This window comes from Saimiri boliviensis, chromosome 6 (assembly GCF_048565385.1).
Source record: "Saimiri boliviensis isolate mSaiBol1 chromosome 6, mSaiBol1.pri, whole genome shotgun sequence".
NCBI lineage: Eukaryota > Metazoa > Chordata > Mammalia > Primates > Cebidae > Saimiri > Saimiri boliviensis.
Window position 1 is genome coordinate 99,483,351 of NC_133454.1, and position 19,285 is coordinate 99,502,635.

The 19,285-nt window shown below is 35.5% G+C and overlaps 1 protein-coding gene across 1 annotated transcript in view; it reads right to left on the reverse strand.

The window, feature by feature from the left end:
- DCDC1 (doublecortin domain containing 1) overlaps positions 1–19,285 on the reverse strand; it is a 490,018-nt gene that overhangs the window by 252,914 nt on the left and 217,819 nt on the right. Inside the window, 4 exon segments of the mRNA XM_010332310.2 lie at positions 5,750–5,855; positions 8,313–8,438; positions 11,455–11,618; positions 15,111–15,212. Of these exon segments, the coding sequence (XP_010330612.2) occupies positions 5,750–5,855; positions 8,313–8,438; positions 11,455–11,618; positions 15,111–15,212 (498 nt within the window).

The following is a 19,285-nucleotide window of genomic DNA, read 5'->3' on the forward strand; positions in this document are numbered from 1 at the left end:
AAAAGGAAAATTGTTACAAGTGTGATCAGGCAATATCAAAGGGATAAAACTAATACATGCGGTAATTATTCTATAAGGAAAGTTACTTCTCAAGAGAAGAAAATATCATATTACTCCTATTTGTGAAAATGAAATTTAAAAAAAGACAGCAACACTACCACATAAGTGGATTTGACTTACAGCACTTCTAGTGGCTGGCTGGATTCTGGAGGGGAATCCCCACAGTTTCTGAACAATGATAAACTACATTCTACTAATCCATTCACCACAGGACTCAGCATTTAAAGTAGCACTCTTACTCAACCTCCTAACTCCAAGTTGCCATCACACTCAAAACTCCCCTCTGCAACTGGGCAGAAGATTGTTTTGACTGAAATTAGTCAGACAGAAGAACCATACTGCCAACTGCTTCTTTGTACAGCACCTGCTGCCAGCGCCTACATTCTTGTTATCTCCACAACATGGTTTAATCTTTTAACAGTTGGCTTATTGGTGAAGAGTGAAGGGATCCTTTGTCTCTGCCTTGGGCTGGCACCTAGTATTAACACCATGCTGTTCTGCAAGAGATATTTTGCTGGACAGTTCCCAAGTGATTCTACATAGAGCAGACACAGCAAGGCCCACTAACTCAGCTTTATTTTGTGTTATTTAAAAAAATAAAAATTCTTGCCAAGTCTGGAGTTCTGATGCGCTTAAAACTGACCATGGCCATTAAATTTTTCTTCTGTGACTTCACTTTTTAAATTAATTTGGTAGCTTAGCTTTAGACCAAATGGAATTGGGAAGTTAAGAACTATGAAAGTTAGGATTTAAGAAAAAAAAAGTGCTCTGACAATCTGCAACATAATGTGCCATATGTATGTGTGTGTGCACCCATGTACACACATGCATGTTCATGTGTATAACAGCATTTAGACTGAGACTGGTATGTAAATGAATACTAACATATATGTCACTAAAAACGTTTTTAAGTCTTATTGAGAATCAGAAAACAAATTCTCTTTTATCCTTCTAAATACTTACACACATAGCTCCCTTAAGTGACCATTATGATTTTGCTTGTCTGAATAAACTGTGCTGATGTAGAAGCAGTCAATGATAAAATAATGCATATACATGCTGGGCCAGTTAAACCTTGTTTATTTTTTTTTCCAAATGGCTCATGAAGGTAGAGTAGCCGTCAACATTTTTGTGCAAATTCAAAATAAGAAAAGAATCACTTATGATCATCTCTTGCACATCTACTAAGAAACAAAGCACAAGACAATATAATGTTTCATGAAAGAAGTTCATAGAGCACAACCCTCATTTTGAACAAATTGTTTATTCTATTGCAAAAAAATTTTACATGATGTTCACTTTTGATAATGCATTTAGGGTCAATTTGAATAATTTTACGCATATTAAAATCACAGCTAATTTTTAAAATGTTATAAAATCTCTTTCCTCATGTAATTTCTGTTCTCTGTTATTGCTTCTATGCTTTAACTCTATAGATGATCAGTCCACCCACTTCCAAGGCCAATGAATGGAAAGAGTTATAAGTAGAAAATATCAGCAAGGCAAAATCATGCAGTCAAACAAGGCAAAATATCTAAGATCTAATTGGACTGAAAATAAAGAGAAGGACTTGGGGTTTTAATTCAAGTCCTGTGTCCTATGCTAATGGCAATCTGTTCAGAATTTAAACTGGAATTTTGTATTTGCTTTAGTATATGAATAATTTACAGAAAATATCATTTTTCAATGACTTGCTCTCCAAAGAAGTAGAACAGCAAAGAGTGTTTGTCTTTTCCCAGCCTCCTTTATGACAAAAAGAATAATGCCAGAGTAACACAGTAATTCAGTAATTATGAATGCATTCTACTATCATCCGTAACCGCTGAATTCACAAGCTAAACTTTAACAAGTATACCATGATTCCAAAATTATAACTTGATGTTTCTCTTGCTGTTTCCATACAGAAAGTTGTCACTAATGTCCTGCTGATGTCTGTAAAGCCATGTACTGAAAGCCTAAAATTAAAATAAATTTCCTTTTATTTTGGCAGAACATACGACCTTCCAAACATCAGAGTCCATTTTTCTGCTGTATTTTCCCATAACCAGGCATTCCTCACGCTATTCTTTTCATGAAATATTTTCTTTGATATTAACTACCATGAAGTTTAAATCTCATCCATTTTATGGAGACATCTAATTTGATTGCCCTTAAACTGAGTCAATCTAAAAATGTTGCCAATTAAAGCAACAATAGAGAGATGCTGAAAAATGTATTCACCAAATTGTCAATGTGTAGTAGATTCCAAAACTGTTATTGAAATGGATAAAAGAGCAACAGGTTGTAATGTCAGGGTTATAGCTGACTCCTACATTACAAATGGGGATTATATGTTCCAAATTTTTCTCTGTAGGAAAGGTTCTACTTGTCAATAAGAGATTTAAAAGAACAGTCAGGGGCTGAGCACTGATATCTCTATCTCAAGCCAATTTTAAAACATATGCATCAAGAGTATCGGCTTTTGCCTCCCTTCTCTCAATCCCTGTTGTAATCCTCTTAGTGTGTTCTTTACCTCAATGAGCAGCAAGATTCTACAATAAAATGCCCAACAGATATCCATCACCTCTGCCTGAATCCATCTTTAAAAGTGCTCCTTTTCAGGTTATTAAATTACTATTCCCAATAGACTGATCACCACTCTGTAAGTAATTGGAGACATTTTTCTGAAAGGATTTTAGAGGCTTCACAGCTATGGAAGAGCTGTTTGTCTTTGAAAGTTTCTTTTTACTTTTATCAAATTTTTGCTTTCTTACAATTTTGCTTTCTACTATTTTTGTCGAACTAAAATTTTTAAAGCTAAAAATGCCATAGCATATAAACATTTAGTTAAGATGATTGTTTTCTCATTTTTACTAAATCATTAGAACCATTTAATGATTCTCTCATTCTTCAACATTTTAGAAATTACAGTTATCTTATTATAGTTATCCCACTTTGACATAAAAACAAAGAGAAAAGTCTCCTTTGGGTTCCTTTCTTCTGATATCTCTTTGATATCCAGTTGTTTTTTAGGTTTGAGTTGGTCTCTGTTGAATTAGTCAATTGACTAGTAAATTCAATTCAGGTCAGCTAACTGAACATCTAGATACTGCAGCAGAAACAGAGATGATCAGGATACCCTTTGCCTCTGAGAAATTTTTAATCTAGCAGGGAGGATAAGACAAGGACTTCCTGAGTTATCTTCCCAATATGAAGATCAGATCACATCTTGCCTCTGCTCAAATATTTCCAATGGCTCCTTGCTTTCTACAAAACAACCAGAATTCCCTAATACTGAATTAAGACCTTTCATGATCTGATCCTAACATCCCCAGAAGAACCTCCCATTCTCTCCCATCTACCCTAATGTAACCTGAAATATGCCCAAACTTGGAGCCTAATTGATTTTAAGCCATGCAAAAAGAAGTCGTAAGAGGAACAGCATCTAGTTCAATATCACTGTAAATGGTGTAAAGGGGAATTGTCGTATCTGGTTGGGAAATGGGGTTGGGGTAAAGAAACATTTCATGAAGCACTCACAAATCAGATGGGGTAGAATGATGGGCAGGATTTTAATAGCATTTATTGAATATGCCAAACTCTGTGCCAGGATATGGCACAAGGGTGACAGAGAAGGCTAGGTGTGGTGACACAAAAAGAAGGGTGGAATTCTAGTCAAAGAGGTCCACATGGGCATAACAACAGAAATCAGGGAGTGCTTTCAGAAAACAACAAATAACAATCTGGCTCAGCTATCACCCAAAGACCATATTAGAGAATATTCAGCCTTGCAAGATACGTTATGGCTAAACAAGCAAACAAAAAAATCCATTCACCAAAAATGTATTGTGCATTTGCCCTACATTGAGGACTTTGTCTTAGTGCTTAGGAATACAAAGACGAGTAAGACAATGTCTGCGCCCAAAGAATCCTCAGTTTAGTGGAGAGGAAACATAAAAGCAAATACCTATACCAAAACACAAACTCAACACAACTTTCAAATGAAAATAAGGAGTCCTGAGAATACAAAATAAAGATTAATTTTTCCAGAGTATCTGAGAAGGCTTTATGGAAGAGGTTGTTGAGTAAAGCCTTAAGAAGCAAGGAATGGTAACGGCTGGGGGAATATCCCAGGCAAAGAACAATGCAAGGCATGGCACAAGTATACAAAGGTGGAAAGTATGTCATGGTATACAATTTATTAGCTCTGACTGTATTTAGAGTATATGGAGGAGCAAGAAGAAGAGAAAATCGGAAAGGTAAGTTGGGAGTGAACGTAGATTAGAGGAGAATCATGGAGATCAATGAAGTCCAGATGAAAATTTGGAACTTCAAAAGGCAACAGCCAAGCATACATGCTTTTTGAGCAAGAAAATAGTGCTGCAGCAAAAAAAACCTAACAAGGAATGCCAACAGGATCAGACCTACAGTAAATAAATCCTAATGTCAGATTAAGGTAAAAATACAAAAGACATTAATGAGCACACCATTCTACTTACTTTAATTTTCTAAATTTGCTCAAAACCAGGTAGAATTAGAAATATTTGATTCTATTTTGAAGACTATACTATTTAGATCGATATGCTCCTTGAAATAACCAATATTTTCCGTTTAAATTTTGACATAATTGAGAAACTGAATGGGTAGAAAAAGAAATTTAAAAAGAGCAGGTTGGGGTGATGTGTCTCTTGCATTGACTCTTGGAAATAAAGGACCTAGTTGATAGGAAGTCCTACTTTCTTTGGACTGCTCTATCTCTATGAATGACTTTTGATTTTGATTTCATGTGTTCAAAAACTAAAGCTTATACAGCTAAAATGAATGACAACTGTACACAGAGTTTGCCAGCTAAGAAAAACAATAGAATTATTCCTTGTTTGGAGACAGATTTAAAATACCTCTCATAATTCAGATGGAGGAAAAAATCTTCTTTACTGGAAAGATACATTTCTAAGTGTAAATTGATATGGACCTTCTGGATTGGGTTGCCATGAGTTAGGTTTCCTAAAGAACTGGTGTTCCTTAGATTCATCGACCTATATAGTGAATAGATCAGATCCTAAACTATAGAGATAGCAACCCTCTTAAAGACTTCCTTAAATAACTCCAACTTATTATTATAGCTATTAATAGTACAAATAAAACATGCCAAACAATAGGGCTTAAATAACATGAATCAGGTAGAAGTTTTTCAAGTAGGAATGGTATATATTGTTTCAGTTTTGAAGTGCCTGGTTAATTAACAGGAAGTAAAGAATAACATCTGCCCCAACATTTGTAAAAATAATTTATAGTTTAAAAATCTGTCACAGGCCAGAAGCCATTGCTCACACCTGTAATCACAGCACTTTGAGAGGCCAACGTTTGCAGATCACTTGAAGTCAGGAGTTTGAGACCAGCCTGGCCAACATGGTAAAATCCCATCTCTACCAGAAGTACAAAAATTAGCTGGGCATGGTGGTGCATGCCTATAGTTCCAGCTACTCAGGAGGCTGAGGCAGAAGAGTCCCTTGAACACAGGAGGCGGAGGTTGCAGTGAGTCAAGATCGCCGCACTGCACTCCAGCCTGAATGACAAAGTGAGACTCCAACTCAGGGGGAAAAAACAAAACAAAACAAAAAAAAAAAACTGTCACAAATATCCATCCTACATTGGCTGAATGTCCAAGGCATGAAGCGCACCTTTTAAGGTACAATTACTAAAATCTGACCTTATTCTGTAGGAAATGGTTCTCCAAGTCCACCTTTTCAAACTGGTCAGGTATCTGTTGACTGGTACAGTTGAAATTAATTGGAAATCCCTCACAAACTTCCCAACTAAGAAAAGTAAAATACGTAATTATTTTTATTAGAACACTATGCATTTATTTACAATACTCTTTAATCATAAAACTCTTTGAGGATTACTAATAATTTATACATCTTATACTCTGTTAGTAAAAAAAAAAGTATAGTTTATAATCTTTTTAATACAGATTTGTATAGTGCCTTGCTAGCTATAATTGGTAAAGGGAAGACTTTGTAAGTTTACCTGACAATTATTTATGAGATGGGAGGATTCCATGCCTAATTAGTTATTAGTAGAACAATGAAACAAAAATGACTTTTACCCTTACAAAATTACTTGTGGTGGAGACCATATCCTTGTTAAATTTATATTTCAAATACACTAGATTATGAATAATAAAGAATGTTTTTATACTTATAATGGTTAAACATGCTAGTCTTCTAATTTCAAGAGAGCCTTAGGAGACATTACAGTTTAGTGAGTATATGCAAAAAGCACAAACTTAGACTCTGAGTTTTCTTCTTAGTTCAGCCAAATCATTTATCTTAAAAGTGATCCAATTCTTATCTTAAAAAACACTACCTGGCTCAACACAGATATGTTAGGACATACTATGCAGCATGATATTCAACAGAAACAAGTCCTTGAACTGGTAATAGCAATTTCTGTCAATACTCTGAGAAATACAAATAAGAATATGATTATTAAGATATAAAATAATCCACTTTTAGAGTATAGAAAGAAAATCCAAATGGAGTGTAAAACTTGAGTAAATTATCTAACAAAATTAGTTTGCATTCAGTAAAGGCAGTTTCACATTGTTATACTTTGGGACCTAGAACTAATTTGAATAAATTTAATAAAACAGTATGTATTGCACTTGAGGAAGTGAAATTAAGAAGGACTTTATGAATTAAAAATGTAAACTCCTGGCTAAAAATGCAAGGGAAAGAGTTGAGGCAAGTTTAACAGCTTGGGGAAAGATTATTGCACACAAATTAAATCCTCTTATAAATAGAAAACGTCTGTAAAAAGAATGCTGATGACTTACTTTCTATCTATAATGAAACAGGTTCAAATCTTGCCTGGAAAGTACCAGCAGTCATTGGGAAATAAAGCTATTATTTAAACAATCACCAAAGAGTATGTCCCTCTAGACATATTTAGCAATAGGTTGTTACTGGCTGAACTGAGTGAACTCATCAGACTGCTTTTGGTTCTCTGTATACACCTTCTAGTTCAGCATTTACAACTGCTTATTAAGGAGAGCTATAATTTGTTAAATTATAAGATTGTTAAAGTTAGATGAGACCTTATAGATAGATTACCTAATCCAAAATAGGATCTTCTGCAATGTCCAATATGGTAGTCACTAGCTACCCATTTCTATTTAAATTTAAATCAATTTACTTGAACAAAATTTAAAATTCAGTTTTGCATTCATACTAGTCACATTTCAAATGCTCAATAGTCACAGTGTGTCCGTCATCACAGAAAGTTTTATCAGATGGCACTGAATAGTGGTTAAGCCAGGCATCCCCAAACTTTTTACACCGGGGGCCAGTTCACTGTCCCTCAGACCGTTAGAGGGCCGCCACATACTGTGCTCCTCCTCTCACTGACCACCAATGAAAGAGGTGCCCTTTCCTGAAGTGCGGCGGTGGGGGCCAGATAAATGGCCTCAGGGGCCGCATGCCGCCTGTGGGCCATAGTTTGGGGACGCCTGGTTAAGCACTCAGGTACTTAAGACAAATGATCTGGGTTAGAATTCTGGCTCTACCAGGTACCAGCTGTGCGACTTTGGACAAATTACTTCCCTCCTTGTACCTTGGTTTCTGTCTCTGAAAAATGGAGTTAGAGTAATACAGAATAATAGGATTAAGATAATTGTTGTGAGGATTAAATTGATTCTTACCCAATTAATTTGTAACTGTGCCTGGCCTGCAGTCAACAGTCAGTGAAAGCCAGTTTATATTATTTGCAGATAAGAAACTGACACCAATCTGCTCCTGGACAATCAGGAGCAGAGATGAAGCAAAATGCCTCCTTAGATCTCCTAACTCCTCCTCACTGCCCCAACAAGGCCCCAGAAGGTTGCTTTTGCTCTAAATGTATCATCATCAGATAAGATGTTTGAATATGAACACTCACACAGAGAACATATTTTATATTTTAATAATTCCATTTAAAATGATTAATTTAGAAATAACCACTAAAAACAGCTTTTCCATTCCAAACAAAATTGTTGTTTCTGCAAAGCAGAAACTATACTCTGCTCACGGACCCATACAGTTTTCTAAAATTAAGGGAATAAGCCTTTTAGGCACTACCTCATTATGCCATGAAATAAGTCAATAAAAATTTCCTTTTTAAGACTATTGAAAGAGCATCTTTTAGTGTTTCAAATCTCTCACTCTGAAAAATCCTGAATTAAGTGATTTGGATTACTTTAACCACATCTTTAATAAGATTACTTGTTAATTTACTTGCCACATCCAGGTAGCAGAACAGTATTAGGATCCAAAAAGGTCTTATATGCAACCACGATGTCACCTCTGGCAGATGCACTCACTCGATCAAAGGTCAAACCCAAAGCGAGGTTTAGTGGAGATCTAAAAAAATGGAAAAAAATCAAAACTATCTTCAAAATTACATATACACTGAAATTTGAGCACAAACAATAAAACACACATTATTAGTGTCTAATAAAATTCAGAAATAAGTGAATTTCCTATGATATAACTGATATTCTATATTAACACCTGAAATATATACTTCAGTTTATTTAGCTGTTCTATAATATGTCAAAATAATTTCAACATATGTAATTTAAAAAAATAATTGCAATAATTAAAGCAAAGTAGTTGAGAAAAACAATCATCATTCATATAATGTTCATTTTCCATGATTAACAGTAATCCCATACATCTATAGTAATCTTAGGAGCTGATAATTAAATGAATTCTCAATATTTGGCTATAAACAACCATTTTTTGTGAGCTCAATAAATGCGATGCTGATTTAATTTTCATATTACATATTGTTAAACACATCGTTTTAGATGAATTTGGAAATTAAAATCAAAAACAGATTTTAAATCAAAACAATGGCCACTATTGTCAACTATGAGCCATTTTTCTCTAAATTACTAAAGACTTGCTATTTATCTCTAGAATTAAAAATCCACAGCATTGCCTGTGTAGTCTTGTTACCAAAAATATTTAAACTGAATCTCATCATGAGAAAAAACTCAGACAAACCCAGAATGTGGGACATTCTATAAGAAAAGTGCTTGCACTCTTGAAAATTAAGTTAATGCCATGAAAAACAAAACAAAAGATTAAGAGAATATTCTACATTAAAAAGAACTAAAGAAAATTTAATACAAAGAAGCATATTTGGATACTGGATTACAAAGAGCTCTAAAGCATATTTTGGTTAGCTTGGATATAGAGCGTATATCAGAAGATATTACACTACTGTTGACTGTGTTAGATATTATAATGTGGTGACACATAACTCTTCTTCAGTTATGTGACCTGAAGCACTTAGGAGTGAAATTTTAATGTCTGGAATTGCTTTCAAGCCATGAGAGAGAGAGAGAGAGAGAGAGAGAGAGAGAGCGCAAGCATGCAAGAGAGAGAGATGGAGATATAAAAGAGGAAAACAAAGTGGCAAACTCTTTAAAAGTTTTCTTAGATTTGAAATTTTTCAAATAAAAATTTGAAGGAAAAATAGAGTATTCAAAATAGAAGCAGACATTGGCAAAACTCGTCTTTTACAAATGAGTAGCTTGACCCCTTATATCAACATAAGTTAGACACAGTAGAATTACCTACTGAAAATGAATACTGTTTACTTGGTATATATTTCATATTTTCTCAATATATTTCAAACTAGATGGTGATAACTTTTTAGACATATACATTTTAAACATTCCCATGGTAGCAAAATGCTGTAATGGTTTCCTGGTGCTTTATGTTGGATTGGAAACAACAAAAATACATTACAGTGTTAAAATCACAATAAAATACAAATAAATATATGTACTGGTAAATTTCTCCAACTACAGTTCTCAGATGCCTTTTAGAATATCTCAGATTTTGGGCATTTTACCAGTTATTCCACAAATATGATCCAATTAGCCAATAACAAGTGTTTAAAATTATTAAAATGCTGTATGACAGCAAATGTCATTAAAAGTATCAAAACTAATGTCATTACTTTCATTTTGACAATAATATTAAAAAGAAATAATAATGACACATTTTATGAAAGCCTATCCTTGTAATTAGAAGAGCTTACTAGATTATTCAAGAATTCTTGCCTCTTTAAAATTCATCAGTTTTTATCATTGTAAAAACAATTCTACTTATAATGTAATGAAATTATATTTTGAAATTTATCTATGGACAAAAACTTACCATTCCATTCCTTATAGATTTCTTAATTCTATAAATTACACAGCATAAGAAATCATCAAGTATTTTAATTTTACTGGGGCAGAAGAAATAAAATTTTGTAACATGAGACACACAACTTATTCTAGCCACTTATTCCAAATCCTTCATGGATTTATGAGTACATTTGTTTCAGTATTTGAAATTTTAACTATTTGAACACATAGCAAATCCAATCAGCCCTTGCTTTAGTAAGATTTAGGTTTATTTATGCTATTTTCATTATAGTTAATATATGATTAGTTATACTCTATATGAAAAATTACTTCCCCTCATTCTGTTCTACAGCTAATAAGCTAAAAAAAAATTAAAAATAGGCAGAAAAGTATGTTTAAGTTTTCTGACAAGCAGTTTCAGAGTTCATCTGGATGTGTCCTGTCAAAATATGCATACATTTCCAAGATATTGAACACAACAGCCCAGCTCATCAGTGCCTGTATACTGTAGCCTTTTTCTTTCTTCAGAAACGCAGATAATTTTATGCAGGAATTTACCAATCTACAAAAATTTACACAATGCTCAGCAATAACCAGTAATTATTGTGGGATAATGTAAGTTGCTTTTGAGGAATATAACTTTGATAGGATAGGGCTTACAAGCTTTACCAATTTATCTTTAGCTGTCCTGTTATTGGTGCTTAAAAGGTTAAGACTTTATTTGTGAAAACATAGAGAGATAGAGGGGAATCGTGTTGTCTACAGCTTCATAAATCTTGCTTAAGATCCTTTTCAATTACCATCCATTTCTCCTTTAAAAAGGGACAAAAAAAAATAGAGGAGTGGAAGCAGGTCAGGGCAGTGTGCGACAATGACAGTGTGATGGGCTTGGGCCCCCCGTGGCGTTTCCATCTGCTATCATTAAGGTGACTACTCAGACATGAACAAATCCCTCTTGCTGTGCTGACAGGCAGACTTCAAGAACTATGACAAGGCATTAAGACAGAAAGTCAGAGAGAGAGAGAGAGAGAGAGAGAGAGAGAGAGAGAGAGAGAAAGAGATGTCATATTCCACAAACAATACTGCCTTGCAAAAACACCTCTGAAATTTTATTGGAATTCAAAATTTTTAAAAATGTTTCATAAAGGGTGCTACTTGGCTTCTCAAATCTCCTTTCAAATTAGCTCACCCCTGGAAAGACTGAGAACAGAAAACAAACCCTTTGCTCCTACCTGTATGCTCTACCATAAAAGACCCAAATTTTTTGCTCATTCTTCAGCAAAAGTGGATCCTTAATTTCTTGACCATTCTCATCAAAAAGCCGCATTGAAGAAAAATTGAGGCCTGTTGGGTTGATGGAAGAATCTTGAAGCCTTTGATGAATCTTGAAACGAAACTGGTTGGGGGCGGGTCGGGGCAGAGGGGATAAAGAATAATAAATAACCTAAATGGAAACATCTGTAATAAACTGTCTCTACTCTGTAACAAATGAAGTTCAAATAAATGATAATTAAATTCATATAGAATGTTAAAAGAAGTGTGAAATGACGGCAATGTTTAGCTCAGTGTAAAGTAACAAAATGAGCATGAGCTTTTAACCAGCAGGGGGTGCCACAGGCTTGTGATTGAGCTCTGACCCTTTGGCTCGGGGACTGAAAGCAGATGTGGCAGTTTTACAGAAAGAGCATTTAGCTTCTACACATGGTAACGGTCCTCTTTGATAAGGGTTACACTTTTCTTGTCTGAGCTACATATTTTGTTAGGGGCCTTCCAGACCACGTTCAAGTTTTACAATCACCAGTCTCCCTGTCCCCAACAAATCTCAGGTAACTAATAACAGGAGAATTGCAAAAATTAAAATGACTTTTCATGTAAGTTGGTTCATTTACAAAGGTCTCTTTCTAGATGCATTTTAATTATGAACCCTGAAATAGCTTGTCAACAGCTTCAACAATGGATGTTTTTAACTTGTAAGACATCATTGAAGTGTGAGGTACGGAAAGCTGTCATTTAATATTTAAAATAATAGCATCGTCATTGTTTGCTTCTATCTTGCGTTTAGAATCTCTAAATTATCAAGACATTTCTAATTTAGGGGATGTTTCAAATATAAAGTAAATCTAACAGAAGTGTGCTGTATATGGTATTTTTAAAGGCATTTTTCATTATCTTCTGTCAGCTTTGTTTAAGTGTTTCAGCCTCTGCTCTTTCCTGCTCTGCACGCCACCCTATCCATCACTCTTCCCCTAGCCTTCTGTCATGGGCTTCCTTTTCATCTCTTCCTTGTCAGTTCTTGTGTCTCACGATTTCTTGTTACTCTGTAATCCCTGCAGGGTTGTGGATATAGCTGTGGTCTTTTCTGGCCTAACTGCAGTTCAGGGTCCTTTTTTTTTTCTTTTCTTTTTTGCTCCTCTATTAATTCCCATTGGGGGTATATTGAGAAGTGCTAAATGCTGAGGCTCAGAGGAAAGAAGGGAAAGTTACAGGTCTGCCATGCGTCTCAGGTGTCTCACTGATTGGCTGTAAACTCCTGACTGAGCAAATATTTCCTTTGACCTGCAACTACATGTATAGGACCTAAGAATTAGGCTTTGTCCTAGTTAGAGATACATAACAGTTTCTCCAACTTCAGTGTTTTCATTAGCTGAAGATTTTTAGTCTTGAGCCTTGGAAAGTCTAGAAATGATGACACTTTCTTTCATTAATGTAAATAGTCCTCATCCAGCATAGCCAATTCCTTTGAATTAAAAATGATAATTACTCTCCTCTTTAGGTGTTTAAGAGGCAACGGTGTTAGAACAGTAAAAATCTATATTGTCTTGGTTATTTTTCCATTGAAACTGCAAACATATTTAAAAATCTATAGACTGTATTTCTAAAGCCCTACATTTATTTTTGTGTAGTCTCAGCCCTTGAGCTTAGTTTTGTTGCTTTTCTATTATTTCAGAAAACATGTTATGCTGATCACTTTTCAAATCATAGAGATTTTGCTTTATAGGCATCACCTGTAAGGCATCATTCCTTTTTATAAAGAGGAATGATACAAAAGATTTAAGGCCTGATCCAGGAAAGAAATTGGTGCAGGGATGTGAAGCAGACATGCGATGGGATCACCTGACCACTTAACCAAATTCACTTTCACAGGAGTTGCAATGCAATCTCTATTTTCTCAAGTTGGTGACAGACTGCATTTTAGGTGTTCAAAGATGAGCATTCAATAGTCTATAGGAGGTGAGGGCCTCTGTGCCCTTCATCTTTAGGTCATTGGTTAGGCCTTTGTGGTGACAACCAAACATTGTGATAATTGTCACCCATTTATCTTTAAAGCTATCATCACCAGGCCTTTATAGGATAAGAATTTGTTCAAGAACCTGAAAAGAGTGTGAAACATCTTAGGCTAGTGATTGAAACAAATGTCCACACAAGGGAGCAGTTGTCCATGGGTAGTGTCACAAGGGCTCTCTGAAAGAGCTTTATAATGCCCCTAATTAATGCTTTTGCCCCAGATTTATCACATACAGAAGCACAGCATAGCTCAATTTCTGTGTGCTATAAGTCAATACAAAAAAAGTTTCTGTAGAATAGTATCTTCTTCTTCTTCTTCTTTTTTTTTTTTTTTTTTTTTTTTGAGATCGGGTCTCACTCTGTCGCCAGGCTGGAGTGCAGTGGTGGGATCTTGGCTAACTGCAACCTCGGCATCCCAGGGTCAAGCAATCCTCCCACCTCAGCTCCTGAGTAGCTGAGACTACAGGCACGCACCACGATGCCGGGATAATTTTTTTTTTTATTTTTTGTAGAGATAGGGTTTTGCCATGTTGCCCAAGCTGGTCTCAAAACTCCTGAGCTCGAGAGTTCCATTTGCCTCAGCCTTCCAAAGTGCTCGGATTATAGGCATGAACCACCATGCCCAGCTTAAGATCTTCTTGTATAAGATAACAATTGCCATCTTCAGTTTTAACATGAACTCAGTGGTAAAATATTCTAATGTAAAAAGAGGGGATGACAGGTAAAAAACCCTATGAAGGCCTTTATGTCATAGTGATTTGTATAATCAGTTATGTTATGGTAAAAAGAAACCAGGCAAGGCTCCGGATCCTTCTCTCTCTAATCAAAGCAGCATTTCTTCCTCTCTTCCAGGTCCAGCTAATGATCCAATGAGAGCATCCCAATTCATATGCAACTTTTTTGATTGGCTGTAAAAGCCAGGTAATGGATACCACCAGGAGAGGTAAATCTGAGGGTGCTGAACTAAAGGGAGAAAAAGGGAACAAGTTACTGAACAAAGGCAAGGCAACAGAGCCCAAAACACTGGTGTGCACTCGGGTGCATAACCCCAATTTGTAAACAACAGGCTGTTCAGTGTCCTTTTATGCAAGACAAAGACCCAAAATAAAGACCCTGAACATGTTGGTTCTGCCTGAGAAACATCCCAATTGTCTGGAAAACAGAAAAAGGTAACAGTGCCTAAGATGTGAGCAAAACTAGCTGGACTTGCTCACAATGAGCATGGGAGAAGACCAAGGCTGCATGCTAATTACTCAGAATACAGGGTTTAGGAATACCCTAGACCCAGGGCATACCTTTTACTTCTTTAAAAATTGTAAACAAGAGGGAAATCCTAATGTATCAAAACCAGGGCTCAGTATAGACAGATTCCAAATATAAGCACGATGAATGTTAAGAATCTGTTAGGTACGGAGTCCAGGAGTTAACACTACACTAAAGCCGAAAGCCTAAGAAATTCAGAAGTCAATCTTTGCAATATCAGTCTTTACAGATCAACAAACCATAGATCTTCTGCAAACAACCTTAAGATGTAATTGTCTAAATTAGATACAAGTAACTTGCATGACACTTAAAGGCATAAGTAAATTGTCAGTAAACTCACTCTTTCCATCATGTCATCAGTTTGAATTGGGCTATCAGATCCCAAATCTTTTTTACTGATACAAACAGAGATCTCTCCAGTGTTTTTACCATTTTCAAATACCTGAAAAATAAATACATTCAAAAGTAAAAATAAATACATGCACACAGACATGCATATATTCATACACACAGATAAATTTAGGCAGTCCTCCCTCTTCACGGTACCATGTCAATTGAAAACACTGTACCTGGGAAGTGAGCAAAGAAAGGACAGACTGTATAAACACACGCAAGTAAGTAATTGGCAATGGAAATAAACAGCACTAAAAAGAAGAAGTCTCCTGCTTCTCCTTTTGGCTTCAGTGTCTAATTTGACTGGCATACCCTACAATCTTATAATAGAAGAAAATGTGGACATTAAAGAAGGAATCACTGACCACAGTGGATTCTTAAATCCAAGCAAGTGCTAAAAAAAAAGTCAACTAGCAACCAATTAACTAGCTCATCTTGATCTTCATAAAACCACAAATAATGTGAGGAATATTATACTTTGGTTTATACTTAAATATATCAGTGTTCAGCTCATCTTTTGGCTCACTAAAAGGAAATTTAACCTGACAGATTTATTGCATAACAGTATGATGAAAGTCATCAATTTTGAGTGCATATATCCAACAAGTTGTTGAGAACAGAGATAAAATTCATAACATTGCATTATGTAACACTCGCTGGGGAAAAAAAATGCTAGCAAACGTTCTAGTCAAAAGGATCTGAATAAACCAATCCCGACAGGATGGCTTCACCAGAGTGAACACCACCCCTTCGACCACGCTGAGGATCCATGTGGGGTGTGCCATTCACCAGGCAAGAAAGGAAGCAGCTGAGAGAGGGCCCGATGAATAATTTAAACTCCTGCTTTTTTTTTTTTTTTTTTTTTTCTCAAAAGCTCTTTTCTTCCCTCTCTGATATGCCCATCACATCAGCAGACCCATTTATTTATTTCTAGTGCTATTTCCAGAGAAAATAATTTGGGAGAATACTTATTTAAAAATTCTTAAAACCATCTTTTTAAAAATATTTTTTGAGAAAGTTTGACATTTATTTAATTAGTTTCAACCTGGTTTTGGAAATAATGTGCTTCAGTAACACTTCTACAGCCTTTAGACATAAAAAGAGAAAAATAAAAAGAGTAATAATGTCAAGAATTGTAGGTTTCATTCCAGTCAGTGACGTTCATTGAGCTACTGATAGTCCAGTAGAAACACTACAACTCTCAGCCTTGGTACATTGATATTCCATGCCCTACAGTATCTTTTCTCAGTGGGGATTATTTTTAAGTAATAACCCTGAGTAAAGACACAATTCTGAGTTTAAAAAAATTTCTCTACTTTTCCAAGGAATCTTGTAGACCCAACTTCTGCCTGCCAACTTAAGAAAATCCTGTGGGAAAAGACTTACTGTCCTAATAATCTCTTCAGGGCTCAACTTTGGAATAAAACTCTTAAGCAACAGAGAAATTTAACAATGAAGGTCACAATTCTTAGTGGCATGTATTCTGCAAGGTTAGTGCTGACAAAAGCTCAGTTTGGAGAACTTATTGATGTTCCTTTGTCAAGACTTGCTAGACATGGAGTCAGAGTGCAGCAAATTATATTCTGGAAAATAGCAGTGCCAAGTGCTAACTGCTAAACTGAGAAAGCAGAGAGGTCTTGTCAACACCTAACACCTTCATTAGCTCACTACTTTCTTCACTACTGATAATAAGGCTTCCCTTCTATGTCCAGAAGAGTGTTCTCAAAAATAAAAATAAAAATTGGCTATAACCTCTGCAAATCCTGCAAGGGCATTTTTAAAAAAAGATGTTTTAGTGGTTATATAAATGTTTAGATGTTTAAGTGAAGGGAGGTTGCCCTCCACTAGTCATACATATAATGTGTTTTCACTGTGTGTCCAGAAACCTAAAAATTCTCCAAACTGAAATCTTATGAGATTCTGTTTTTCTTAAAGCTCAGCTCTAGTTTTTAAGCTCTATATTAATATGCCTATTTTAAAATGCAATATATATATATATACACACACACAAATATGTTTATTTACTTATTCCTCCTTTGCATGAGGAGTATTTTTATTTCTAATACTCAATGTTTAAACAAAGAAAGCTCTCTAAAGAGAGAGTTTCTGTAATTGACTTAGATATAGGAAAATAAAAAATAGTCTACCTTTATTTTCCTACTACCCAATTCTTGGCTTAAGAAAATTGGCTGCTGTATTGGCTTCCCAGTAGTTCTCTGCATGGCCTCACCTCCCTACAGCTCTAAAATTAAATTCTCACCCTTAGAGTGGGATGATGCAGAAAGCCAGCTGAGGCTAGCCATGGGTCCCAAAGAATAAGGCAATAGAACCTAAAAAATAATGATACAGATCTTGTTGAAAAACATAGCAGCTAATGACCACTGAAGAAACATCCAGAAATAGGAATTTACTTCTATGCCCTTAGTCACACAAAATACAGCTTCAAGACAGTGTTTTCTATGCACCAGTCTTTTTACTTTCCTTCATGTCAATATTGACTTTTCTTAAGCTAAACTAAATTAGATTAACACCCAAGTTTCATTGTAATGTCAATTCATTCACTCAACAAATATTTACTGAGTGCCTACTCTGTGCCAAGCACTGTTCAGGTACTTAAAAAGCATCAGTCAACTAAGATTCCAGCTCTCAATATGTTTGCCCTCTGCTGGACTAGAGGGAGGCGCCGATGATAAACAATAAGCAGAACACGAACAAATAAGTACATCATATAGCATATTCAGGGTATGCCTGCATCTTGTAAGACCTTAAGTTTATACAATTTGGTGGGTCTTCTTTAACAAAAACAATGCAAAACTACTAATGCAAAACTAGTTATAAACTACTCAGAATAAGAAAACAACTTACACACATTAAAAAGCTGATACATAGCAAAAACATTAAAAATTCAGAAAAAGTCACAAAATATTTTCATTAACTATCCAAAGCACATTTATTTTTACTGCATTGTCTTTGATCGCTTCTTCATATAGTAGTTCTGTAACATTTTCTATAGAGAGAACAGGAAGATAATCTAGCCTTATCTCTAGCATGGTTAATCAAAAATAATTATTTTATTCTTGATTAGAAGTTTCTTTTGGCATTACAACTTTATTGGCCATTTCCATTAAAAGTTTAAGATTTCATGCCAAATTTTGGAAAACCTCAATCAGATTTTGTTAAAATATGAGCTGTAAAATGTGAAAAAATTTTCTAACGATTAATTGGCTCTGTTAATTTCACACCATGTTTCTCTTCCACCACCCACTCACATACATTTGGTGCCAGGCACTTAGTGTACCAATCAGAAGACAGTACACTATTGGGTCAACAGGCAGTAGCTGTCTTCCTGGAAGCTCTTTCAATACTAAAACAGCTAGCACTAACTGAATTTACAGAGAAGTGACAGCAAAACACTAATTAGATTCCTCTACACCCAAACTCAGTGTATCCCTAACTCAATTTCTCTTCAGTCATACCTCAGCAAAAATGTCTGCAGTCATTCAACATGACATGGTACAAGAGAAGGTATGAAAGAAAAGAAATTGAAGTGGAAAGAGACAACGGGGTTAACCCATTAAAGTTAAAATATATTATGTTTCCAAATTTTACAGGAATTATGCAGGGAAGGGGCCATGGAGCTTAGGTTTCATTAGCTCATGGTAAATGCACCCCGTGTAAGGGAAAAGGTGGTGTAAAGGAGAAAAAATACAGCAGGGCAGGAGATATAGGCCTGGGATCAACGAGTGTGATGGGTGTGCTAGTCATCACATGAAATGGGTGATCCAGATAAGCCTCAAAGAGAGACAACATTTGAGCAAAGATTTAGAGGTAAAAGAGTTAGCCCAACAGACAACTGGGAGAAGAGTACTGCATGCAGAGGGAGCTGCCAGAGCAATGAAGTAAGACAGGAACGTGTCCAGTATGTTCCAGGAACTGTAAGGAAGCTGGTGTGACTGGAACAGAGTGATGGGGAGAGAAAGTAAATAAGAAATCAGAGAGATAAGGGATAGAGAATGAATTGTTGCAGGGTTTGGAATAGTGTAGTAAAAGGATCTGACTTATTAACACATTTTTAAAGGATCATTATGGCTGCTGCCTTGAGAGTAGACTGTAGGAGGCAAA